This window comes from Triturus cristatus, chromosome 3_1 (assembly GCF_964204655.1).
Source record: "Triturus cristatus chromosome 3_1, aTriCri1.1, whole genome shotgun sequence".
Taxonomy (NCBI): Eukaryota; Metazoa; Chordata; class Amphibia; order Caudata; family Salamandridae; genus Triturus; species Triturus cristatus.
This window is the reverse complement of record NC_140583.1, coordinates 19,227,592-19,255,276: the sequence shown is the minus strand read 5'-3', so window position 1 is coordinate 19,255,276 and position 27,685 is coordinate 19,227,592. Positions and strand designations below refer to the sequence as shown.

Here is a 27,685-nt window from a genome sequence, read left to right as displayed (position 1 = left end):
GATTGGGATAGTGCATTAGGGCCTCCAGGACGCTTGTGATGGGACAGTAGCGTCTCTGTGAAGCTTGAGATGGTGCAGTAGTGTCTCTAGGAAGCTTGGGATGGTACAGAAGAGTCTTCGTTAAGCTTGGGATCACGCAGAAGTGTCTCCAGGAAGCTTGGAATGGCACATTAGTGCCTCCAGGATGCTTTTGATTGGGCAGTAGTCTCTGGGCCTTTGGGACGCTTGATGGCGCAGTGTCTCCGGGACACTCGCCTCGGTTGCTTCCGGGGTCCTCTCTATTAGAGCCACCAACAGACACAAACTGATTTTTGCGCAGGAAGCTTCCATCCAGGGTTCATATTAAAAGCCGGCTTAGCGCAGCGGCTGACATACTCGCGCCAAGCTATGAGTGATGCCACCAGAGCTGGGCATCCTCACCGTGCCCCCCCTTCATCCCTGCCAGATGAGGCAGGCAGAGGAATCACTTTATGGAATTACCCCCGGTCTGCAGCACGGAGAGAAATAACTTAACAAGGACAAATCAAGCGGAATCGATAGCTGTGTGTGTGATCCGGGGATCAGGCGCCCAAGCCAGAGTTTATGGGAAAATGTCAATTGTTTGCAATCCGCACTGTATCTCCGCAGTCCGGCCCCATCCCCAAAGGGGCTCATTGAGCCTGCCTTGCGCCGACAAGAAGGGGGAATTACAGGGCAACAGCAGACGGAGGGGGAGTGGGGGGGGGGAAGTTAGCTGGGAGGAGAGGCGGGGCTGAGAGGAAACCAAAGAAAGGTGAGAAAAGGGAGAGCAGGAAAAGAAAGCGGTGCGAGTGGGAAGAAGGAGAGAGAAGGAGGAAAGGAGGAACAGAAAAGAGGAATGGTTTAGGGGTTAGATGACAGCTTCCCACTGAGAAGGAATGTTGAAGAGGGGTGGAGGGAGAGGAGAAGGAGTGGAGGGAAAGCAAAACGAGTACAGGAGAGCGGCTGCGATAGGAAGGGACGAGGACAGAAGAAATTGACAGACTGAAGAGAGGCACAGGGGAGGAAGGAACAGGTGGAGACAGTGTAGGGCAAAATGAGTGATGAGAGCTGGGTATAAGAGTAACAAGCATTTACAATGCAATGGTCTCGGCATTGTTAAAGTTTGAGCTATTGGCATTGCTCATAACATTATTTTTGCTTATGTTTTTGTTTTTAAAAACATTTAAAGAAACGGCATTGTTATTTACAATGTCAATAGCTTAATCACTCTCATATGCAAGACCTATTGTATTTGCACCCACACAGAGCCACACACACAAAGCCACCCACACACAGAGCCACTCACAGAGCAACCCACACACAAATAGAGCCACTTACAGAGCCACACACACACACACACGCAGTAGCCCACTGACCTATTTACATTATGTGCACTTTGTGATCTGCATGGTACATGTTCTTTGCTGCAGGCACATTAACCCTATGTGCTACCTTTCCAGGAGTCAAGGCGACGTGTGCACCGAGCCTCACACCGCCGAAGAAAGGCACTACAGTGGAAGGAAAGAGACGGGCTTGTCCCACGTCGCCTCCCAGGGATTTGTTACAAGTCGAATAATGCCTTGCAAGAAACCGGGCTCCACAGCAAACAAGCTGCGAGGGGGGAAAACACAGACTACACACTCACCTACAAGGAGCAACCACTTAATACCTACTGTCAGGAAGAGCAGACAGTAAGCACAAACTGAGCTCCTCCACTGGTGTACATGGGTGGCTCAGTCCATGCTCACGAGTGGGAGCAGTAGAAGGCATCAACAGGCAGTCAGGCACCCCCACTTATGCTCTGAATTCACAATAGCATCACCCAAGGCACAGAGTATGAGAGGCCCCCTCACAGCCCGACGTGGAAATATACAAATGACAACAAGAAAGGGCCCACGGGTGTAAATCAGCACAACAGCCCCAGTAGTGTAGGAGGGCACACAAAGCGAAGTAAAAAGGAAGAGAGGACACTACATAAAGTGTGCTACTTAGCTGGGAGATGTACCACCTAGGTGGGTGCACATATCAAGCAACCTGTACTACGGGTGAATGTATTGGGGTATGAAGCTCCATTACGTACGAAGGGGGTACACATATACATGTTGCACACCAGGTTGGGCCTGTGGGAGGCACAGGGACTGCACTGGAGCAAGAAGGGGCGCTATATCATTGGCGGTAGTATCATGGTGGCACACAGCGGGGGGGAAGCATACGCTAAGCTGGCGGTATTAAATGGCGGGGGGTTACAGGGGCGTAGCTACAATTGGTGCAGCAGGTGCAGTGGCACCTGACCCCAGGCTTCTAAAGGGCCCAAAAAACCTTGATAATTTATGCATTTTACTCACCTGGCAGCAGTCAATGGACAATTGTCCTTGCTTGCACCAGGGCTCATGGCTTTCATTGCTATGCTATGATGGTAAATGGCAAGCAGACAAAACCACAGCTGAATATACACCACAGAGATAACGTATCCTAGGGCAGGAGGGGTACATAACACAAGGACGGGAGACTCACAGGTACATGTGCACAAACCCACATCCGGCTGGCAGGGCACCGCGGGGGCGCGCACACACAGCTATCCGCCACTGTAACACGCTCGTTGTATACATCACAGCGACGATCTCTTGCACACGGAATAATACACGGCCGGGCAACCTAGGTCAGAACACAGGGTGGAGGCACCCAGCGAACAGTGGGAGAACACACAGATGAGATCGTAAAGCCATCGAGAGCACAGCACCATGGAGCAATGTATCCTGCTTGGGCACATGATGGCACCAGCCCGTGTACATTGAGATTCCAGACGGACCGGCTACAGCCTCGTCCACATCGGGGCCACTCGCTCCGTGTACCAGTCGGGAAGGGGGTGATTCTCCCGTGGAAAACAGAGAGCACAGCACGCGGCGGCGTCTTACCTCCAGAGCCCGGGCCTTGGCGGCGCAGGCGAGCAGCAACAACAGCGGCAGCATCGCGCCGCACACAGCTCCGGCCATCCGGACTCCTAGCATCGACTCGGCAGTTCTACGGTGGTCCTCCCGGGGCTGCGGCTGAGCAGGGCTCGGAGACCAGACACACTAAGGCGTGGGCAGCGGCCAGGAGGGAGGCGGGGGCAGCGGCCGGGCTGAGCGAGGCAGGCACAGCTCTCCTACAGGCATCATCAGCTGATCCTCGGCACTTTCCAACAGCGACCTCTAGCACCCAGCAACGGCGCTGCAGGCAGCGGGGGCGGAGCGGGTTTGTGCCTCACCGGGGAGGGGAGGGCGGGGCACGTCTCGCGGGCAGGCACAATAGACGCATTCCTGCTTCACCCGTGACCGGGGCGGGCGGAGCTCAGGTATTTGCCCATCCACCCTCTATGGCACCGCGCGCATCGTGGATCTCTTTAGCTAAATTGCTGCTGGTTACCGCAAACAAGCATTAACAAGCACACCACTGCCTAAGCACACCACTGCCTTTCTCCGAGGCGAAGCAGAAATGCCTAGGAGAAAGGCAGCGGCGGTTTCGGATTCGGGGGAGTGTTCTCCTCTTGCCATTGGCTGGAGGAGATAATTAGAAAAGTTGGAAAAAACACCCCCCCGAATCCGAAAAGGACGGGGCCTGTACGGAGTGACTGACCTCTTCTCCAATGGCTGGCCAGCATTCAAGAGGCCAGCCAATGGAGAACACGGGAGAAGAGGGGCGGGTTCAAGCCCCTCTTCTCCAAGTCATTATGTCTCGTGAGCGAGACTGCGCAAGCGCAGCCTTCACTAGCCGAGACCTAAAAAAGAGGCGTGAATTGGCGACAAAACCAACAAGCGGAATGCATAGATGGGGGCTGCAGCGGGAGAGAGGCAGAGGGAGTTGTGTGCACACGCGCTGCACGCGAAAGCACTTAATGAGCCATGACGGCTTGAAGGCTTAATGAGATAAAGGCAGATGGCAGCTGCGCACGTTTACGCGCACTTACACGCAAGCTTTAGGCCACGAAAAGCTTGGGGGTAGCACTTTTTTTACCCCTTACTAAAAGTCGAGCAAGCAGCGCATGCGCTGCTCTAGGCTGGACCTAAAAAGAGATGCCAATTCAGCAACAACCTTGTCTCCATGATGTACAACACTATCATTAACCCAAAGGCAATTTCCAACCTTCCAAAACAAGTGCTAACTTCAACCACTAGTGTTTCAGCACCAATACGGCAAAGGCTGCAGCCACAATCGTTCATTTCCATACCACTTTCTTGAAGCAATCTAATTTTGCAAGCTATAATAAGAGTGTCTCACAGCAAAGATGAGGCCCTTACATGCACTTGCATGAACTCCTGCATTTTACATTACAACTCATCACTCACTCCTCTCTTGGTAGTGGTGAAATGTCCTTGATTGTTTTGTTTGGGACTGAGGTGTTTGTCGTTTTTGCTAATCGTATTTTGAAATGAGCGCGAGAGGGTCCCAGGCTCTGGAGAATTTTGATGGTGGAATCGGAAATTTGGAGCTCGTTTCATATTTTATTTAGTCCGATTTTTTTAATGAATTGTTGAAGGGCTAGGTCCGACAGAAAAACTAGTGGCTAAGTCCTGGTTCTTCATAGCACTTGGTTAGGTTTTTGACGTGCCAAAACACAGAGCATGTTGCGTTTGGAGAAGACATTATTTGTTCCTCAATGTGCATAGATTTATCCTTTGATTATGCCTTCTACATTTTCTTTTTTGACATCTGAGATTTGGTCTTTGTCCCATCGTTCTCACTGTTTCTTAGATTGCTTCTGGTTTTTTAAGTTCCTCAAAGAATCCTTGTTATCCTGACTGCTTGTATTTATACATTTAATTTTCAGAGACCTAATTGATCCTCTGTTGCTGCCAAATTATCATACTCTTTTGTCAGTTCGACGTGCTTTGTTGGATCCAAGGGTTACTCGAGACACTTGTGAACCTTAGAAGAGCGGTCTTTGTTCTTTTTTGTCTGGTTTGTCTTGTTTGAGGCTTGAATGTAGTAGGTTTGTAGAGGGGTGTGTAGGTGTTTCAGGGAGGGTACATTTGAGAAAGCTTGGAGGTGCCTGTATAAGAACATTCCCCAAGGCGTTTTAGCAGCCATTTCTAATGATTGTGTTGTGTGCTACAAGCTGCTGTGAGTTTGTCACAGGAAGCTTTCCTTGTATGGATGTTTTTGGTCAGGAAAGTGTCTACAAACAAGAGAATCATGTAAAAAAAGTGTGGAGCTATGATCCTGCAACAGGCCATGTGGAGTGAGGTGAAGGAATTTTGGGATCGAAATTGAGAGTCGAACATTGTTGCAGTTGTCATAAGGGGAATTTGTTTGTTAGTGGAGGGAGTCTGAATTGTCCAGGTATATTCACAGGGTCACATTTGTGAGACGGAGAGTCAATCAATCAGGGAATTGTAAGCATACCACTCACCCATGAGGGTCTCATGGCGCAGAGGGGGAGTGGCAGATCCGTTCAGCCGAAGAGCCAGGCCTTGAGCTGCCTCGAACTCCTTTTGGGCGGAGGCTGGGGTTCGGCGGCTGTGAGGGTGGCGCGAAGCTGCTGGGGAGAAAGCAGGCCAGTGACCGAGGGTCAGAGGTCTTTCTGCCCTTACAAGCCATCTTCCGCAACTTTTAGAGGGCTGAAAAGCACACACTTGATGCTCTTGAAGTTATTGAGATCAAATTATCCATGGCTGAAATGCAATCACATCTGGGACGGTAGATCAGTCATGGAACTCTCTACGTACTGAACTAAAGAAACTCACTTGAAGCCCTTCTCTTAAGGCAATACCTGTCCGAACTCTTGGCAGCCCAGATCCTAAATTACTGCAACAGCCGCCCTCTTATCCCACATACAAAACCAGCATCCATTCAATCCAGCACACTAGAAAACACCAAAGCAGGACTCGACCTCCAAAGCTAAACAGGAAGAACACTCAGTGATTTCTAATCAATGCCAGATCAGTTAAAAACATTGCCTCTGAAATCCATAACCTAGTGAACACAGAATTTAACTTTCACACAGAAACTGGATCACAGTAGACTGCAATCCCATTGCCTTACACAAATCCGACTGGTTAGTGAAAAACAGACAACACAGAGGAGAGAATAGCTTAGATACAGTCCACTTAAAAAAACAACCCTTCCAAGCTTTGAAATCAAACTGCAAAACCCTTCTGATAACATGCACATCACTCAGAACTCTTTCTACATATTTTCTTTGACAAAGACACCATAGCTTCAAACTTAAGTTCGGCCACCAACACATAAGCACCCTAAGAAATGTCAATATCTGATATAACCAGACTAAAATTGCCAGAATGGCAACATGGAATCACTACACTTGACCCACAAAATAAAAGGCATCACACACACAACACACTTGACAGGATTTTCAACTCAGGAGGAATCAGCTGGACCAAGCCACTGCCACTAATGTAGAGTGGCTGCTTTACAATACTTGATACCCTATTCAATTCATCCAAAAACACAACCAATCCAAAAACCTTAAAATCTTGCCAGCTCATGCCCATGGAGCCACTCAACCAAGAACAGATTAGCTCACTTATCAATCACACTCCAGCCATCCACTCCCCCCACCCCAACATTAGACCCCTCAGCAACAGTAGAAGGACTCAACATACTAACTTAAGTGGCTCCCTGAAACGCACCCTACACAAACACACTACAACTGAACTAAGTCTCAATACTCCCCTCCAAGACCTCTTAGGAATCAAAACCCACTACTTAATACAATAATAGCATAATAAAGAGAAGAGACCACAACGGTGCTCACTCCAACTTCAAGAAATTATTTCTCAAAGCAGCATTGCTGAAGCGCCAATGGACATGCCTCCACCCCCGTCCCCCCTTACATCTTCAAACAAAATGTAAACTTGCTTATATCAACCCACTACTTGAAAAACAGCCCCTCGGACCCTAATGACAAACTATAGGTTTATTTCTTATTAACAATTTCCAAAACGAAAACTGGAATTCACACAATGTGTCCAACTTCAAAGCTTTCTGGAATCAAAAAAATGATGAGACGATATCCTAATGGGTTTCAGAATTAATACATAAGGCAGACCTACTGGTGTTATCAAAGGGTCACACCATTTATAGATAAGGCAGTCCTACTGGCGCTATCAAAGGGTCACACCATTTATTGATACAGCACGTCGACTGGCGCGGTCAAAGGGTCACACCATTAATTGATACAGCACGTCGACTGGCGTGGTCAAAGGATCGCACCATTAATTGATACGGCAGTCCTACTGGCCTTGTCAAAGGGTTAACCCATTAATTGATAAGGTAGACTTCCTGGCATTGTCAAAGGGTCACACCATTAATAGATACGGCACGCCTACTGGCTTAGTCAGCGTGTCACCAGTGTTAAGATATTACCTACACGTCATACTTTACCGTTCGAGCATCATTAGTGCCAATGCTGACAATTAGGACTTTTAAATGTAATCATTATGAGCAACGACCTGCAGCCACCCACAACATTTCTATGATGTGTTGCTGGGGCCCCGGCCCTCCTTGGGGCACCATGAGGAAGAAATCAAGCAAAAGTAAAGCCCTCACAGGGCATTACGGGTGCTGTTCTTGGAAGCAGCAAACACTTCATGAGCAACATGCTCCACCCTACATTCTGAGTCGCAGTCAAGTGCTGTGCCCAGTGAGCTGTGTGTAGCAATGTTTGGCCAGCTCAATAAATCAACCAGTGCCTTATAAAGCGCAACTACTCACCCGTGAGGTAATCAAGGCACAGGGAACCCTCACTGTGTATTGCCCAGAGCCATCGTCTAGTTCCTGCTCCCCTGCCTATGCTGTTCTACTGCAGGTGAGAAGAACGTGAGCAGTCTCCCCACAATCCTCAACCCACGAGCCACAAGAAGCAGGGGTGGTGTAGTGAGTGCCGCCTAGCACCGCCTCTCTATTATCTCCTGTTCCAAACAGATGGACTCCCCTGAGATTCTAATTTCATCCTGTCCCTGGGATGGGGTCCCCAGGGCCAAGAGTTGGCTTAGGTAGAAGCCCCACCCATGTCTCCTCCCCATGATAATTAAATACGTGTGGGGAAATAGGGTTCTGTTGTAGTACTCTCGCCCCCCTCACCACCCCTCCCCAACACACTTTTCTCCAGCCTTTTGATGCAACTTTGACTGTACAGTACTGGGTCCCTGCTGTCTAGTTCCCAGTACCAGTTTCCCTAAAACTGATCCTCAATTGGCCCTTAGGGCCCCCTGAAAAATGTACATGGGTGTGAGGCTGGCCGGGTATATGCTTTCCACTAATTAAAGTGGGTACCTAGCACCAGTCCAAACGACCCTTATGGTGATTTAAGAGGTCTTAAACCAGCTTAGAAAGCAATCCAAGTGGTAGCTGTGGCGAAGAGTCTTAGTTTTGAAGGAGTGTAAAGCAGCTTGTTTTACCAGAATGCAACCTTATAGTATAGATTAAATGAAAAGAGAACCACACAGTAGTTATAAAACACTATACTTAAGCAAAGAAATCACAGTAAATAGCACTAATACACCTGGGGCCCCTGGGGGGGACCAAACCATATACTAAGAAAGTGGTATAAGAACCACGACTCGAGTCAAGACGATGTCTAGAGGACACAGAATTGCTGGGACCCCAAGAGACCACCCAAGTTGAGTAGATAGTGACCCCACGGAAGCCGGTTGCAGTGTGGGAAAACGACCACGTGCTCCGTACAATGTGAGTGTCATGGTTGAAGTTTTAAAGATTAAGGACCCTTCCCAGTGGACAGCGATGAAACCCTGTGGAAGACAGACTGTTGGAGAGCCACCCAACTCATGGATACCGAAGTACCCAAGTTACCTAACCCAGGGAAGCCGGGTTTCATAGGTGTGGTGTCGGAAACCGCAGTCAAACCCAATGGAGGACTTCGAAGAGCCGCCGCTACTGGAAGGGAGAAGAATGTCCATTGGAATCCAAACGTGGATTTTTGTTGAAGAGTACCTGAAAGCAGAGGGGACAGAGTCTGGGTCACTTAAGGGTAACCAGGGGCTAGGTAGACAAACGCCTACCGATGTCTGGTGCTTCAGGATAGTTGACTGGGACCTTGACTCTGCAGCTTCTGGAACAAGGGGATGTCGAGGACGACCAGAATACGAGCTTTCCCACGAAGGATGTCGAGTGCTGAGGGGTCGGTGTCCGGCGGGGCACAAACAAGCTTGGGCGGCGGCAACCCCACGCAGAAGGTCAAGGAAGTGTACAGTTCGGACCAGCAAGGTCCAGGAGACTCACCACACACAGGGGAGTCAGGGCAAGCGTGGAGCAACCAGGGGAGCCCAAGAAAAGCAACGTTGACCCTCAATTGGACCCACAGGCCGGAGGCACAGGAGTCGAGAGAGGACCTCGAGCAGCTTCACAAAACGACAGGACATGGAGCACACGGTGCGAGGTGGTCAAAGATCTTTGTGGAAGAAGTCGCCAGAGGTTGTGGCTACTCGGTCCCCAATGCACTTGTTAAGAAATTGCCAACAAGCTCATGCACTTGCAAAATTATGCGGTGCACAGGGGTTCGGGTATTGCAGTCCCCACGAGGGATTCTGACCTTAAACTTGGTGAGAAGCAGCTCGGACCTCAAGGGACGTAGAAATCCACCTCCTGTGTTGCTGCACCTTTCGGAATCTGTAGGAGCTAGGGATCAGCAGACCGGTCAGCAGTGTTGCGGTGCCTGCGAATGCAGGGGAGGGACTCCTTCAATCCAAGGGAGATTATCTTCAGGTGTCTTGGATGCTCCACGGATCCTGTATGGTGTGCACAGGCACAGACGATGCAGCAGACAGAGTGAGACTGAGTCAGGCCCAAAGGAAGTCCAGAGTGCCTAGACAGTCCAAGTGGAGTGGTTTAGAATCTTGTCCACGAAGAATCTAAGGCATTACAAACAGGAAAGCCCTTAAGTACCCACGGGAGACGGTTGGAAAGATTCAGGGGACCCTTCCAGGGGAGGGTCTGGACAGAGGGGAGGTTACTCCCATGTCTTTTGTCCAGTTTCGTGCCAGAGCGGGAGCCAACGGCTCCCAGGACTGGTTTGTACTGTACTATGCACAGGGACACCAAATGTGCCCCTCATGCAGACTTCCAGTCGCTTGCAAGTGCACCCACCCAACCCTAATACACTAAATTCTGTCTGGGAGGTGGTCACACTTCCCTGTGACAGGATGCCTATTGGTCTGCCTACCCCTGCTCAAGCTCGGCTCAGCAGCAGGAGGGAAGAAATGTTTATCTGTTCAGCGGAAACCATTTTGTGCTGTCTGGAGTTAGAAGGCTGGTACCAGGGACCCCACGAAGCTCGTTTTAGAGGGGTGGAATCATCTCCCACACTGGTTACAGGTGTGGGGTTATGATTCCCACATGTTTGACACCAAACACAATAGGGTTTGATTCAGCCGTTTTAGAGTTGGTCATCACGTGGTCGAGAAATGCTCCTCTATGTAGTATATGGCTGCTTCACGGACAACCAGGGAGAATGAACTCCGTGGGCTGCAGGGGTGATCTGCTCATGCAGAGGCACCCTCTCACTTAGAACCAAGCACCCTACCTTCAGGATCGTAAAGGCCTGCTATATGGGTGACATATGTTTTAAGTGCAGTGACCCTTAGATATAGTAAACCTATATCTAAAGTAATGGGTGCATGCACCATCTTACACAGGCTGCAAGGCAGGCCTGTAGTTCCATTTTGCATGGTCTCTCATGGATGGCATAATACATGCTGCACCCCATGGGAGATCTCTAGGGTACCTATGCCCTGGGTACATGTGTACCACATACTATGGACTGATAAAGGTACCCCAGTATCCAATCTGGAGTGTACCCAAGTACATGTGGTAACTGTTTAGGGAGAAAGCAGATAGACTGGGGTCTTGATTTGCGGGATCGCAGTCAGACTAGTCAAAGGCAGTGTTACACCAAGCAAAAAGTGGGGGTAACCATAAGAAGCAGATCCTACTTTCCTACAATGGGTACCTAGGGCATTGGGACTGAAGAGGGTCCACTAAGGGCCCCTCACCAAGGCCATGCAGACTGCCACTGCAGCATGCATGCCCTGGTGCAGACAAAACAACAAAGTCCACATGGAACACTGCCTGTGTGTCATGCCAACCAACACTGCCCAAGATATTGGTAAGTCATCCCTCTAGCAGGCCTTACAAGCCCTAAGGCAGGGTGCACTATATCTCCGGTGTGGGCATGTCTGCATGAACAAATATGTCCCAACAGTATTAGGGTCTATTCATTAATACTGTAAGTGCAAGGGAAGCCATAGAGAAGACATGGGCTGGGAATCTTGACCACTCTAGTCCCCCAGCACCATGATGGCTTCTCTGAACCTAGGAGTGTTTGTTACCACACTACTCCTTACAATAAACCCACACTGATGCCTCGGAGATTTCTTTAAACATGCACTCAGAGGGCACCTCAGAGGTCCCCCCTGAAAACCTACCAACCTTGGTACGGTTATAGACTGGCTTTAGGTAGACAACCACCAGACGTGTATGGACCTCTGGGTCAAGAGCCTCTGCTCTCTGGGAGAAGAAACAACGCACATCCTGGGCGGAGGTGTCACACCTTCTCCCCCAGGATGGGCACAGTGCTAAAGAGGAAAGCTTCAAAGGCGTGCCATCTTTGTAATGAGACACCCCTAACCTTTGCTGATGGCAGCCTCTTGTTTTGACCCCCACTTTGAATTAGAAAACCTTGGAAAAATAGTAGGGGTGCCCACCACTCCCAACTCCATCCCTAAGGCGCAGGAGGCGAGGTGAAGCACATCTTTCAGTCCCCGCCATCTTGAGAATGGTGGGGCCCCCACCAACCAGGGCTAGGACTTTGCCCCCTCCCACAGAGGGTGGCAAAATTGAGGGTGAAGACAACCTCGAGTAAGGTGCTCATTAGCCCTACCTGTCATTCCCTTAAAATGCCCTCAAATCTAGTATTTAAGTGGTTTCCCAGACCCTGAAACTAGCTCCAGCTGACCTAAAAAGAACCACCAAGACGACGCCATGCAGAAAAGACCGAAAACGCCCGCTGACTTGACCGCAGCCCTATAGGCCTGTCTGCAGCTTCAAAGAACCTGCAAAAACAACGACACCTGTCCTGCAGCCAGCGACCTCCACAACCCCTGGGAGGGCTTCCTGCCTTTGAAAAAGACAGGAACTCCAGAGGACAGCAGCTCTGTCTCCTAGAAATCTGGTGCCCTCCTGATCCGCGATCTCTGACCACTGCACCAGACGCCTCCGGCCTGTGTCCAGGGGGCCCACCGATCCAGAAACGGTTCCCCAGCGGTCCTGAGTCCAAGTCTAGCATTGGCTGACCCCTCCGGAACTCCAGGACGTGTCCTGCAGTGTAAATCCAAAGGCTCTACCCCAACTGCGACCGGCTCCGGTGAGCGAAACCAGACGTCCAAGGACATACTAGCACCCGAAGCCCCTGGGCCTTGAGGAGCCCGACTGACAGTGTCCCGGACACCAACAGCATCCCAACTTACCCCTGCTGTCGCATGTGCTCCTCGTGAAGGCTCCAGTTCAACACCTGCAAATCCAAGTTCTCCCATTCACTTGCATTGGGCGCCTGATACGGTGTTTGCACCCTGCCACCCCTATGCCACTGGGGGTGTATGGTTGGCCCTGCAACTGCTTTACTTACCTGCAAGCAGCATATCTTCAAGCACCCCCAGTCTCCATTGGGTTACACTGGGCCCGACCTCAAGATGACCTCGGCACCCAGCCGTCCCTGTGCCGCTGGTGGTGCTGTATTTGGGCTTACCTGAAAGTTGCCCTCTGCTGACCCTGAAACCCCAAAGATTGGACTCTGAAGTCGCTTACTTACCTGTAAAACCGCATTATTGTTTTCCTCCATAGGTCAACATTGCAAAGACTGAAAGTGTCCACTTTTGAAACTGAAAACAATTCCTATCTAAAAACATACTTACCTTTTTGTGACTATCTGGGTCTTAAAATAAATCCTGAGCAAAGTATATTTTTATAAAATTGGTGTGGATCCCCTTTTTGTGTCATATGTCATTTATTGGCCATTGTGTGCAAAACAAATATCTTACACTCCTCTGTGTTAGGCCTTAGGCTGCTCGCCCACACTACCACAAATAGAGCCCGGTACACTTCTGAGGGACTATCTGGACTCTGTGCACGGTATAACTACCTAGTGGTATACCATATAGAGAGCCAGCTTTCTACAGTCTTTAAAGACAGACCTCATGAGCTGGTGTGAAATCTTTGCAGAATTTCCAGTGCACACCCTTGTTTTACACCAAGCACTTGCCACAGCTACAGAATCCTAGGCACTATGTAAAAAATTGTTAGGAATAAGCACTCACAAAGACTCGTTGGATTCTTTCCTGGCCTCCTCGGCTTGCTGCTCTTTCAGCTTCTCTGCCACTTGTGCTCGTCTCTCGATTTCAGTGAAGCTCTGACTGCTCACCTTCTGAGCTCCAAGCCCTTTTTTGGCACCCAACTAGACGAGAAGGAAGAGAATTGTCAATCATTGTTGAGTTCTTGCCATGAATTCACACTTCATAACACCAGCCACATCGCTGCCAACTACATGAATACAAGAGAGACACATGCTGCAACAGTCTCCAACTGCTTATAACTAAATTAATCTTTCAGATCCTTAATAAACATTAGTAACAGTTTGCACATTAGCCCACAGTGACCTAAAAAAATCATTTGTATGGTCAATGCTTACTTTACTCCAGACATCACTAAAATAGCCAACGATTGCCCGGCTCAGAATCTACTTCCTAGAACTCAGAGTCTGAAGGCAGTAGAACCCAACCACCTACAATTATACACTGCCCAACGTGAAGAGTTTGCATATGTGTGTCAAAAGCACTGCAGCCACAGTTCATGCAATCTCTCAAAATCAGCCAAATTGACACCCAACCCAAAGTAGAATCCAGTCTTCTCCATTCACAGTCCTCAAACTGGACACTGGAAAACTCGAGTGTGTTGATGATTTTCTCAGAAAAACCCAACAGGTAAACAATGCCTGTTAAAAGAGCAATGCAAATATTTTGTCAAATTGGAGGAGCGTGGGCATCCTGGATCCTTGCAGAAGTCATACGACCAAGCACACAGATTTTAAGCCCGGAGTCTGATCTGATTGAATTTAGGCATCTACAGGGGCAAGTGCTATGCTAACTAGAGCAGGGGCACACCAAGTTGTATTGCCTCACACAGGAATCCCAGCATTAAGAAGCTGGAATCAGAAATGGTTGAATCATTCTCAAAAACATTAAGAGTTGCTCTAAGCTATGATGATATATCCATTTATGTACTCTCAGATCCTGAGTATGCATGATTCATTTCAGTTGGCAAAGGTCTTACTCTTTATAACCGGAAGAGGCTCCTGGAACATTCTGATTACACTACAGTTCCAGTGCATGATTGAGGTTTCCCCATGTTTTTTTTGTTTTTAAATAGAACGTTTATTGTTCTCCCTCTAGCGAGGCTTTTAACCCATTCATCTTTCAGCTTTATGTAGCGCGTATCCTTCTTCAGGGAAACCCTGGCATTACTGAGCCACATAAGCAGACAAAGGATTCCACAAACTAGTGTGGAAAGTATTTTACAATCATCTCTGCTTTGGGTAATCTTCCTTTACAAGGGCAGCCTGCAGCGCTTATTTAGATTTTCTTTAACTTGTAGCTGCCTATTCCAGGATACATACAGTAAAGCTGTATATATCCTGGGGATATATCCGGAGGATGCGGTCACCAGCAACATGCAAAGGCTGACGCTGTAATAACTGGCTACAACCAGCAGCCATTAGCCCTCATCAAGCCCTTTTCAACACTTCTTAGCTGGTATACGGTGTAAAGGCTAAACCTGGCCTCAGACATATCAAGAACAAAAAGAGTGGAGTCAGTACACATGTGCATTGCCAGCTAAGGGAGAAATCACTATGCCTCGTGAGAAGAAAGAATTCTTAAGAGAAAACGACTAGCAAACGTCCGAGTCCAACACAAGATGGCAGGAGTATAAAGACCATATGCAGTCAAAGCAACAAATGCTGTAGACACACACCTCTCCCCAGGGTCTGATAAAACCATTTGTGCATTGTTAAGTAGAAGCAGATTGTAATTCCTCATCCACAGTTGAGTTATTTAAGTGCTTGTCATGCTGAGTGACCGGTGAGACATGATCTGTAGCCACAGTGTTTCCCAAGCATGAGTTCTAATGTTTTAGATCCTTCAAGTCGTGCTGAGCGCCCAGTGAGCCACAATTGGTAAGGAGTCTTTCCCCAGTACAAGGTCTAATGTTTCTTATTCCACACCTGACAGAAGAGCTGCAGCATCTGTCTGCTTGGAAGTGCAGGGAAGTCTATGAAAAGCTCTCCAATGAAGATGCGTCTGTGACACATTTCACAACTCCAAATATTTTTACACAAAGATGGTGAGACCGTTCTGATTATTATTAGAAATAAAAAAAAAAAAATTCTTTAAAAAGCCAGCCTCAGGAGAACAGAGACTACAAGTGTACGTGGGTCTGTCTAGCCCAAAACTTCAGACTGATGAGAGCGGGGTTGCTACAGTGTGCAAGTTCTCTTAGCAGCACAGTATATAATTTGTTTTGGAATACAGATATGATAAGAAGTACATTTGTCAATCACAAAAACTGCACAAACTCAATCTATTTTGACTTCTTTTTTTGGTCTGGTGAACGCACACGTCACCAGACCTTTTGTTATTAACAGGAAAAGAGCTTGATGAAGCAAGCACTAAAGAGAGAAGAGCTTTGGCCTTGACACACATTGTCTTAAGCACACATTTTGAATGGGAAGTGAAAAAAGTGCTTGTACTACACAAACTACCTTATCAAAAAGTGGGTGCTCAACACAGCCGGACTGAGTTGGTTATGAGAACTCAGTGATCAAGCCATTAGATTTACAAGGTCCAAAGTACTCACTGTGAAAGGGCAATTATTAAAGCCAACATGCGTTTCTGGCAGATTATCAAGCCACTGTGTTGAAGGCTATAAACTGGTATTTTGGTGCTTGGTATTTCAAACTTTACCCTAGAAGGCAAAGATTTTGGTGTTGGCTACCCCCGAGTAACACCAATAATCCTTCTTAAGCCCTTTTTAAGAGGTTGCATTAAGTTTTGTAAACTATAGTTTTAACGGTTTGAAATGTTATTTGTGTATGCCGTGGTTACCGGCTTATGTACAATACAGAGGCCATGGTTGGATATAGTGAGAAGCCAATGACAAAAGCAGTAGGTTTGGCTCATGTATTGTGAGAACCATGTGTTAAAAGCCTCTAGGCTTTTATGGAGAGTTGTTATTACACTGTTTTGAAGCCCTCGGCAGGTATCGTGTTACTTGGATTCCCGCAGATTATTAAAACAGGCAAGGGCTCTGGTGTTAGTTCCTCTCTGAAAACACCTGGAGGGTGGAGGGATGGGAAGAGAATTCGAACTGCAAGAATCCTTTTAGGTCACCTTTGGAGGGATTGTACATTGTTTTGCAAAATTCAATTTCGTACATTTTTCTAATTTGAGGACTATAGACTTGTAGGAAAGCTTATGCTAAATTTAGTAGGTTCAAGTCGGTTAGAGTGATGAGACAATTAAGAGTGTAAGCTTGATTTGTTAATTATCAAGAGGTCAGATGCCACAGGTTCAATCTGTTTATTATCAAAAGTTACCAGAAAGGCAGCAGCCTGACTTATCTCTTATGAAAATCGTGTTCCCACTAATCGACTTTATGGATAGTTTGATATTACGCTGTGTTAGTGCCTGTAGACAGGAATTCTGACACATGCGATCTCACAGAATACCGTAGTAAGGAAGAATTGTGAAGTTGGTTCTCAATTTGACAAAAGCTGAGCGTGGAAGATTTAGACTGAGATAATTCAAGTTAGACTTCTTAGGAGGGCCTGGCAGAGATGGCGGTCAACAGCATGTTGTAATAAAAAAAAACACATACATGCATATATACAGCGGATCTTTGAGACGGACCTCTTCTGCGGGAATCATTCACACTGCTACTCCCCAGGGCAGCGTGCAGCAAGGGGCAATGGGTTTGCACACTTCTTCCATCGGCTCGATTGTTCTGCAAGCAACGGCATTTCCCAGATGTAATCAGTGTTTAGGTTAGCGGCTAGTCCTCTAGTGTACCATTTTAACTTTTTAGAGGTACTCTTTGATTTTTCTTTTTTTGTTAAAAAAAGTGTCCCATGGCTCCCCGCACGCTCATCGCATCTGCAGTGCGCCGCGTTCTGTGCGACTCCTATTTCTAAACTGGTTGGCCATCTTAGAATGGTATTATCTACAATATATCTTTGTTTACTGTTCCAACATGGTCACCATGTTCAGACGCATTATTTTGACCACCTTGGATCAGTACAACAGTAATATATCACTTTACACTTTAGCATTTGCAGATGGCCACCCAGAATGATGCTTACTGAGAAGCTATTTTGGAATGTACTGTGCATAGTACATAATTGCTTTACTGCTCCAAAATGGTCTCCTCGTCCTTTTTAGGTCTCGCCTGAACCAGCGCCTTAGCGCTGCTCTGGCGAGAGCTTTAGTAAATGGGGGATTTGGAAGTGCAAACTAGTGCTTTCAGGCCCCCAAATACAGTGCATGTGCACCGGGCGCGCGCACCATTTGGCAGCCTGCGTGATCATTTTGCGGCCGCTTTGATGTTCTCAGTGAGCCGTGCGGCCACTGAGAACATCAAAGCGGCCGCGAAAGTGCTCATCATTTGCCAGCCTGCGTGCCTCTCTCCCCTACCCCCTCCCTTATCCCACTTCCTGCATGTTACTATTTTGGGACATCGAGTAGGCAGCCTGTGAGTGCCTAGTAGCAGGGGCTGTCCAGCTACCTTTTACTGGCTTGGAACTTGAAACCTTTGCTTCGTGTGCGTGAACCCACTGGGCAACCCAGTGTGAAAATAAAGTACTTTCAAGCACATTTACATTTAAACATTGAGCGATGCTGAACATGCTCCTAATGTCCAGGTTACTCTGGTTCCAGGGCTTCCCTCCATCCCCAGGTCACGGCTCTTAGCCAGGGTGCGACGCGCACGCATGTCAGCACTGCTGGTGACGTAAGGGGGGGGGGGGCGACACTGCATTACAGACAGAGCTCTGCAGTCGGACTCGGTCACAACTGTGGGCTCGTCTTGGCATGGCCTCCCAGGCGCTGGGTGGCTACATTTTGCAGGGACGCGGTATAGCGCTCCGGTGCCAAAATCTGGCTTCTGAGTGTATGAGACAGAAATATAAAAGCAGAGCTGGGTCTTCACCCTCACTGTGTTCTTTGTTTGGGATTTTCATCGTTTAGTGTTTCTCTTTAGTTCTCGCATCTAGAAACATTTTAATTACATTGTTTGTCCTCGAAAAGCATCAAACCAAGCAATATTAAAAAAAAATCATAATTCCTGTTATTAACAATTCATTGACTAATTGGACAATAGGAGCTGTCTGGAATGTACCAGTAAGTTCTCAGACGATCTATTTTTAATTCTTTTCTCCCGCCCTCACTGTGCGGCTCTCACCCTTGTATTTGCCGTTCCATCAACTCTCTCCCTCACTTCTCTCCTCCTCTTTCTTTTCGAAGCGGTTTCTCCTCAGATGCCTTCAGAGTTACAATATCGAACTTAATGATGAGACCCCATACTTTGCGAGTCTTCCTTCATTCTAGTATACAAAATGTTGTTCTTGACAACTTTTCTCTCTGGGGGGAGGGCTTATGAAATACAACTTTCATCATTTTAACAGTTGTATCTTAGTATGCATAAAAATACATTAATAAACAAAAAAAACAATTTCTGACACGGCTAAATTGATTCTAATCCCTTTATGTTAAATTGCATCTCTTTCCAAACTTCCAAACACCTCCCATGAGTTAGTCCCGACCACCCCCCACGAGTTAGGCCGCACCACCTCCCATGAGGTTGTGTGCCATAGCTTAAAGATATTGGTAAAGCCAATAGCTCTGGCAAAACACTTATAAGGTCCCAGAGGCGAGACCTATTGGCTATGCCAATGCTTGTTAAACAAGGCATGTATGTTGGAACTTTAAAACTACGATACGCTAAGTACAATATCACTGCAAGGTCATTGCACACTGCTATATTTAATTATATATTGTATATCAAGTATGTTTGCCTGCTGAGCTTATATGTCTTTATTGCAAATACTATTAATGTATGTAGGAATGCAAGGCTGAGTAACAACGCATGTATAAGGTCTTATTCAATGCTTAAACTCATCAAGGACTAAAGAGGCACTTTCCGTTATAAGCAAGACCAACTGGCATTGCCAAGGCTCGTTATAACTGGGCTGCACTAACCGCACATTTACCTACAATGGCTTACAACTATACACCTTAGGATTAGAAGATTGCTCCACGCTAGCAGACATGCATGCATTTCTGAGCTTTTGTTTATAAATCTTTGTAATCTGTTGTGTTAACTTGGTTTGGCTGAAAGAAACAAGCAGCTTAAGTTCCAGAACGGTGCAATGTATTAGAATCCAAGAACAGGATAACGGAGCCTGACAGCAAGAGCGAGCACTGTACTGCATCTTTAAAATGCAATGGGCAGCACCTTGCAAGTTGATCACTGTCTTTTGGACTCCAGACAAAACTCTGCAGAAGGACCTGACAAACTGTGGAAGGACATTTCAACCTCCTCTGGTTTAGATTACTTGGTAAATTACGGTTCTACTTTTCATTTAGGTAACTGACCCTTATCCTGGAACCAGCAAAAGTCTAGCAGTGGGCTGTTTCACAGTATGTGATCAGAAAAAAACACAAATCAATAGTTGTGAGCCTGCAGTGATTCCCAAAACACATACCCCTTTTTTGGCTGCCGTCGGCTTTTTCTTCCCAATGAGAGTGGGCTTCACATCTGTGAGAAATCAGAACATCGAGTTAGCAGAGAAAAGGAGAACCATGTTGAATGGTGATCACTGAGCACATCTGCAGGCTGTTAGTAACACACTTGGGTAGGCATCGAGCAGCTTCTTTTCCCAGATCAGAAACCAGTGTGCTGGTCACCCTTCGGCATAACAAGCAGTGCGAGTTCAGCCATGGGCAGCAGACAGTGGTGGCAGTGCACATCGATGGAAGAAGAGGGATTGGTCTACCGCAACAGTAGTCATCTCACTCCCAGAACCACAAAAAGATGTGAAGGTATCAGCTTGATAGAAAGGGAGCAGCTCTAAAGGAAAAAAGGAAGCAACCTCCGTTGCAAGGGATGGAGGTTCAGAAGTTAAGTGGAGGGGGGTGAGGGGGATATCGGCAGAGGGGAATAGGTATTGGGTTAGGCAGGAAACCCATACTGCAGTGAGCCTGGCACAAGCACAGCGATCGCTGGAACTAACTAGCCTGATTTAAGAATTTCAACCCAGACAAAAGCAAAAAGGACAGCACATGCCTGTTGAGTGCCAAAACAACCAGCATGCAATCTGCAGGCAGTCACCTGCACCAGTCGTGAACCCCAGGACTGAAAGACACATAGACTGATCTGAAGGAGAGAAATAAAAAGTGAGAGCAGGGCAAGAGGTTTGTGCCCTCAGAAAAAAGCACTCGCAGCGTAAAGCATCCTCAACATAAAGGGCAACTGGAACACCACTACAACAGGCTCGCCTGCCCCATCACTGGATTATTCAACAGTGGATACTAGTAACAGCCAATGTCAGCCACCAGGAACAAGAGTCAACAGCAGCTAGCTAACTCGGGAACAGGCAAAAGAAACAAGCACCTGTGCAATATAATGGAAGTAAGGAGGTATCCAAAGAATGGGCAACCACAGGGGTTACAAGAACTGGAAGCGGACAATAAATCTTACAAAGTACCTGGCCTTGGACTGGAATCCTGAAACAGAGTAGCAGAAACTAATCGCTGACAGGGATATTCACAAAGGTCAATTACGCTTGTGAGTAATTTAGATCTGTAGTTTATTCATACATTTGAGTAACTTTTCTTTCAGTTATTCACAAAATCAAGGAGCAAATTAAAAGTGTTCAGTCTCCTATTCAGTATAGAGTATGCGCCATTTTTCTGCTCCCTCACCCTGGTCCCGCCCACATTTAATGCAAAGTCGTACATTTACATGTGTGAGAATCTGCCCACAGAACAGACAGAAAATGTGGAGATTTAGACTGGTAGGATTGTGAATAGTAGGACCTTTCACCTGCACCCACTGCACACACCAGCCCACTGACCAGCCCCACCCCGAACACAACACAGACACCACCTGAACAAGAAGGTGGAACAGCCATCATCCACAAAGAGACCATACAGTATACCACCAGCACCCCCATGGAAGATCTCAACTTCAAGCTCCACACGGATGACAACAATCCTCAAAGGCACCATCACATACAGACCACCAGGCTAAGGTCCAGCTTCTGCAACACCATTGCAGACTTTACTGCGCCCCTAGCCTTAGACTCCAAGGACAACATCTTCATCTGTGACATAAACTTGCACACCAATGACCCCAACAACAAAAACACCGTACGCCTCCTCGACAGTATGAGCAGCCTCGGATTGACCCACATCGTTCATGACCCTATACAAGCTGCTGGACACATGCTGGACCCAACTTTCACCTCGAGCAACCACAGCAAATACAGCCATGTTACAGAACTCGCATGGTCCGACCACTCCATCGTCCACTTCAGCATCTGTAGTCTCCGCACCACCACCCCCAAGATGACCAATGTTCCCCATCGGAGGTGGAACCAAATCTCAGAGATAAGCAAGGCAAAAGCCCTCAACATCTCCAACCCTGCTACCACCACCAACTCGAACAGGGAGTGAAAAACGTCAACACCTGGATCACTAAATGCACAGACAGCATTTTCCCCATCAATAGCAATATCCAGAGAAAATCCTCCAAAAAGGCCAGCTGGTGAACTCAGAACAGCGAAATGAGACAGCAAATAGAGGTGATGTCGCACCAGCAAGGACCCCTCCGACAGGGCAGCCTTCAAGACCACCCTCAACCTCTACCACAGCCTGCCGATGGCAACAAAGATAGACATTGCCGCACGCATCGAAACCAGCGCCAACACCAAGGAGCTTTTCCACACCGTTCAGGAATTCTCCGATCCGACTGCCAGCGAAAACATCACACCCTGACAAGAGCTGTGCAGCAACCTCGCACACTTTTCACGACAAAATCGCAACCATATAAAGAAACTTCGAACCCCAACCTACACCTACAGACTTCAACAGATACGCCAGCACCGAACCAGACGTGAACCACACATAGACCACTTGGAACATCTACACCCAGAGCACCACCTCCACCATGAAATCCAACCACTCTTGAGCTCCCAGATCCATGCCTGCACCACATCTTAAACCTCGGAAACCAAAGGATCGGCCAGGAACTCAACACCTCTTTCACCACCGAAACATTTCCCAGCGCCTGGAAACACCTCGACCAAGGAGGAACAGCAGCTTTGATCCTCCTCAACCTCTCGGCAGCCTACCGACATCGTAGCCCACAACACACTGATCGAAAGACTACACCACATCGACATCCAAGGGAACGTGCTCAGATGGATCACCTACTTCCTCATTCGAAGATCCTAGAGGATCCACCTCCTACCTTTCGCCTCTGAATCCAGGGAGATTACCCGTGGTGTCCCCCCGGGCTCATCCCTCAGCACCACGCTCTTCAAAGCATACATGACCCCTTGTCCAACATAGTTAGATCCCACAGTCTCAACATAATTTCCTATGCAGACGACACCCTTCTCATCGTCTCACGCACCTACGATCCCACCACCACAGGAACCACCTTACACAGATGCATGACAAGACGGAAGCAGGCGCGGATCGTCCATTGGGGCGTTGGGGCGTAGCCCCCCCCGCCCGCGCCCGGAGCTCCCTCGGTGTCTCTGAACTTAAGTTCAGAGACGCCGTCACACTCACACCGAGGGTGGGGAGAACTAACTGACAATGCATGTCAGTCAGCATGACGTCGGACCCTGGGCGGTCCGGCGTCATGTTGACTGACATGCATTATCACAAGCCAGGGAAAGGCAGCACAAGTGCGCATGAGTGGGCATGGAGATTAATTTTTACTCCGTGCCCAGTCATGCGTACTTGTATTTTTACTGCCTTGCGCATGCCCATTAGGAGCCCCTCGGTCTCCTAATGGGCAGGCGGCGGGCGTAGCGTAAGCTGTGCCGTCAGCCAATCCTGGCCCCCCCCCTCCAGTTCCGTTCGTGAAGGCGCCCAGCCAGGGGAGCAGAGGTCTGAGGTGGCGTGGACCCGACCGGCTGCGAGGTAAGTTGTTTGTTTACTAATATTTAATTCCCCCGTGCGCGACCCCCACCCCCCCCACGAGCCGCGACTGTGTGTCTCAAAAAGTGTGCATCTGCCGTGTCGTTTGTGCAGGGTTTCATGTGTGTCTGCACTAATGTGTATGTTTCTGACGGGCTCGTACATCTGTTCAGTGGCAGTGTACATTTGTTTAGTGGACTTGTGTGTCTGAGCAGTGGGTTTGTGTGTGTAGTCCGAGGGATACTGAGTCACAGTGCTACTACTGGGTCAAGGCAGGACTATGATTAAAGAAAAGAAACGGATGCATGTGAAGTCTGCGAGTCGCATGTCACAGAGGGCCCAGCCTTTCTTTGCTTAGGTCTGTCCACCCGCATCCTTTGAAGAAGTTAGCAATATTTTTACAGGCATTTTTGGTTTGCGTTTTTTTAAATGTTTGCTGTGCGCAAGCTGCAGGCACATGGGTAAAACTTTTTTTTATATTGCCTTGACGCAATTAAATGTGCACATTTCTCTGCCAAAGGGGTGATTTTGTTCTGCTTTCGCCTGTGCCCAACCAAAAATGTTATATTTTAAACTGATGAAATATTACAAGGTGATCAGAACTAGTGTAGATTGAGTGAGACTTCATCTTCACCCATCCTCTCCGCACGCCCGACCCAGTGCACAGATTGTGTCTCAGCTCTGCTGGCACGCTTCGGTAAAATCATGTTTAGGAAAAATAGTTTAGTTTTTTCAAACAGATGTTAATTTTTTTTGTAACCGCAAGCCAAGCTTCGTTCTTCTACAGAGTGATGTGGCAGGCCAAATTAAAAAAAAAAAGTCGGAAAGCCATTCTGAAATTACTGCGTCCAACATCAGCATAGAATCCTGGCATCGAGGAACAAAGTGTTTTAGGGGCAAGACCTCGGCGCACTACGTGGGTGACGCCACTGCACAGTGCTGGCTTTTCTTTTTAGCCAATAGCACTTTGCATGCTGTGATTTTCGGGCTGGTACTTACGATGTTAAACAAGAACCCACAAGTACCAGAATGCAACATGTTGAGTTCAAAAACAAGAGCTAGGACAAGCTGACGGTCCACACATAACAATTTGCCAGTTTGTGAAGCTAGCTGATCTCCAACAATGTCCGCGCGCTATATAAATACAATACTGTATAATAAAGTGATCGATAATGACTGACGTTTTCCGGTATTTAGCAGGCCGCCGAAAGAGCAGCGATCATCAGCTGGTTGTCAGGCAGCCGGATAAATAATCACTTCCTTCCTTGCAGTAAAGCTGGAACAGGGCTGCTTGTCTTTAAGAGATCTACTCAAAAGTCGCTAGTTTAAGGCAGAGTTGCTGTGAATGTCATTACAGCAGTCACATGCTTGCTAGTAACGGCACTGAGTGTTTGTGCACAGCTGAACGAGGCAGATGAGCCGGCGGTGAAATCACCTCCAGTATTTGCAGATGTATTGAAATGCACTGATTGTGGTAAGCCTTGCGGCATCTAGCAGAGGCACCCGTGTTTATTTACTGAGCTTACACTCCTGTTGACTCACATGGTAACGCTAGGTCCCTGTAGATATTTTTAATTTGAGCTGCATGCGGTTCAAAATGATTTAATCAGTTCCGTTTAGTATGTTTGCGTTGCAGAGCTCTCGAGGTTCCCAGTTCCACGAGTTTGGGGTTTGACATTTTGATTCTGGTGTTTGTAGTGCCTCTCACTTGCCGAACACTTATATGAAATACTGGCTCTGGCATTCAAGAACGATCTTACAGAACGCTGCGCATGGTGAGGAGCACCGGTGATGAATGTTTCTGTACATTTATTGTTTTTTGCACAACTTAATTCGGAGGTATGCCGCTTTCAAGCTGTCAGCAGTTTATGAAAGCGTTTGAAATGGCCGCTGTTTCTGGTCCCATAAGCCTTGAATCAGCTTCCCACGTGGTCATCTCTTTTGGGGTTCGGACCATGGCTATGCAAGTTTACAGAATTGGCTATTGGCAACAGGTGGGTGGTGGGAGTCAAGGGAGGATTCCACGTTGTATGAAGACTTTAGAGTGACGTTTGTGTATCTCTTAAAGGCATCACATATCATTAATTTGCTCAATAGATTTATAATAACAAGTAAAGTGCTTCATGTTACTGTTTTGTTGCTCCTAAGCGCTGTAAAAAAAGAGGTGTTAGTTTTACATAATTATTTTTACTCCCCTATCGTCCTCCAAATGATAAAAGGCTGTTTGCTTTAACAAATTCAAATTTAATTTTACTCACATGTTGAAGGCAGCGCCTGTTTCATCTAGGTGGTAACTATATGTTGGAGTTGATTTGTGCACCTCTTTATTTTGTGTTACCACCCATTTGTCTCAATCTGTTTTAATGGGGAGTCGTCATAAATAGAGTTCTGGAACAGTAGCAAAGCCAGAAAATAGAAAAGACTGACGCTAGTTTTGTAGGGTTTAGGCTTGAGATTTGGTAGGGTTCCCGGAGTCTAGGGCTCTTGGCCCATTTGAGGTTGGTGCATATTGGAGTTGCCTGAAAAGGCACCATTTGCCCACTCTTTCTTCAAAATGTTCCCTGAACCCCCCGTTGGTGGTTCAGGCTCGCTCGCTACGCTCGCTCGCCACAGTGAAGTACGACAATTGTTTTACGCCCCACCACTTTCAAATGTCACCAGCCGCCCCTGGACGGAAGTACTGATTTTTAGCAACAGCAGCAACATAGTGAACGACTCCTGGTGGCTATCAGACCTAGGACCATATCCACTTCCTCCAAGCACGCCAGAAACCTCGGAATCATTGACAACAGACTAACCATGAAATCACAGATCAATGCCGCCTCCTCTGCCTGCTTCCTCACTCTGCGCATGCTACATAAGAAATTCAAGTGCCTACCCCTACTCACGAGATGCACAGTGACAAGCCCTTATCACCAGCCAACTGGACTATGGCAATGCCCTTTACGTAGGAATCACCGCACACCTTCTAAAGAGACTTCAGACCATCCAGAACACCGCAGCCAGACTCATTCCCCAACAAACCCACATCAGGCCCCACCTCAAGAAACTCTTCTGGCTCCCTGTACAGAAGGGATGCCAATGTAAGCTGCTGACTTGCACAACCAAGAACCCGCCTACATTAACCACCGCCTGAACTTCCACCAACCATCTAGAAGACTAAGTTCTGCCTCCCTTTCACTTGCCCATACTCCCTGCACCCACCGAAGCAGAAATGGAGGACACTCCTCCTCCCACATCACAACAAAGACCTGGAACAGCCTCCCCACACACCTCCGGCCATCACCTCACTTTCAGAATTCCGAACAGCCCTCAAGACCTGGCTGTTGGAATAAGCCTCTGGGGTCTGCAAGAGCCTAGATACCCTATCGAGTGATTAGCTGCGCTGTATAAATCCTGATTGAATATTATTTTGCAGAACTATTGTACTACTAAACATACTATAAAAAAGCAGTTTGTGAATAGGCACCTAAGTTAGTCAACTCCCCCTGAAGGAGTCACTGAAATCGGTATAAATAGGTCACTGGATAGGAACACAGGGCAGCAGGAGGGACCGTGATGAACTAACGCAGGATGACAGGAGAATCAGTAGTGAACAGGAGTCTAAGGCAGCAAGGGGAATGGGGCAGGATAGGAGCACACAGGAGTGACAGCACAGACAAGGCATGACTGACAGCACAGAGGAGGAGGAGGAGAGAACAAGACTGTGCTAAACAAAAGCATACAGTGATAAAAAAGGGCCGGACAGAAGGAGGGATGGCGCTCAAAAGGCAGCAAAGGATGGGATCAAAAAATGGAAGCAAAGAAACTGTACTTTTCCACCAAGACTGAATTGGCAAAAAACAACTTGTTTGAAACCTTTCACGTATCCAACGACTTTCTCCATCCCAAAGCTTGTCTACCTGACCCTAACCTCTCGCAGGAACTCAGTGACAATCTGACTGACTACTTTGAACAAATGACTGAAGCCATTTAAACTGGCTTCAATTTAAGTAAGCCATGAGTGGAGGAGTCGGAGAAGGACCGGGGGTACATTTCTTAATGCCTCTCTCAACCCTATCACGTGGGAGCAATCTGAACATGCGATCTTGCTTTGTAAATCAGGCTCGTCCACAGATTCCCATCCTCAGTCTATTCTCAAGACCGCTGTAGAGGTCATTAAACCGATTTTTAATTCCATTTTTTCATCAGTCTTTATTGTTGCACTCTGTGCCAGACAGTTGGGCGTGAGACCCAGTAAAACCTTCATTGGAGAAAACCAATGCAGACCATAAGAACCTGTCCAATTTTAGACCTATTTCCTTGCTTCCTGCACCAGCCAAAATACTTTAAAAATTAGTTAATTCCCCAGCTTGGAGACTATTGAAAACATTTAACTTTTCACTTGGTTTTATCTGGTTTTAGACCACGGCATT

The 27,685-nt window shown here is 47.6% G+C and overlaps 1 protein-coding gene across 2 annotated transcripts in view; it reads right to left on the bottom strand.

Moving 5' to 3' along the window:
• The window catches only part of ARFGAP2 (ARF GTPase activating protein 2), a 142,484-nt gene that overhangs the window by 52,375 nt on the left and 62,424 nt on the right, over nt 1–27,685 (bottom strand). Inside the window, exons 8-10 of one of the 2 annotated variants that reach the window (XM_085646629.1) lie at nt 20,449–20,493; nt 19,823–19,875; nt 13,329–13,465 (exon numbers count right to left, since the gene is read on the bottom strand). In XM_085646629.1, coding sequence (XP_085502755.1) covers nt 13,329–13,465; nt 19,823–19,875; nt 20,449–20,493 — 235 coding nt within the window. The remainder of the gene's footprint in view (nt 1–13,328; nt 13,466–19,822; nt 19,876–20,448; nt 20,494–27,685) is intronic. The other variant, XM_085646630.1, reaches the window with a different exon arrangement.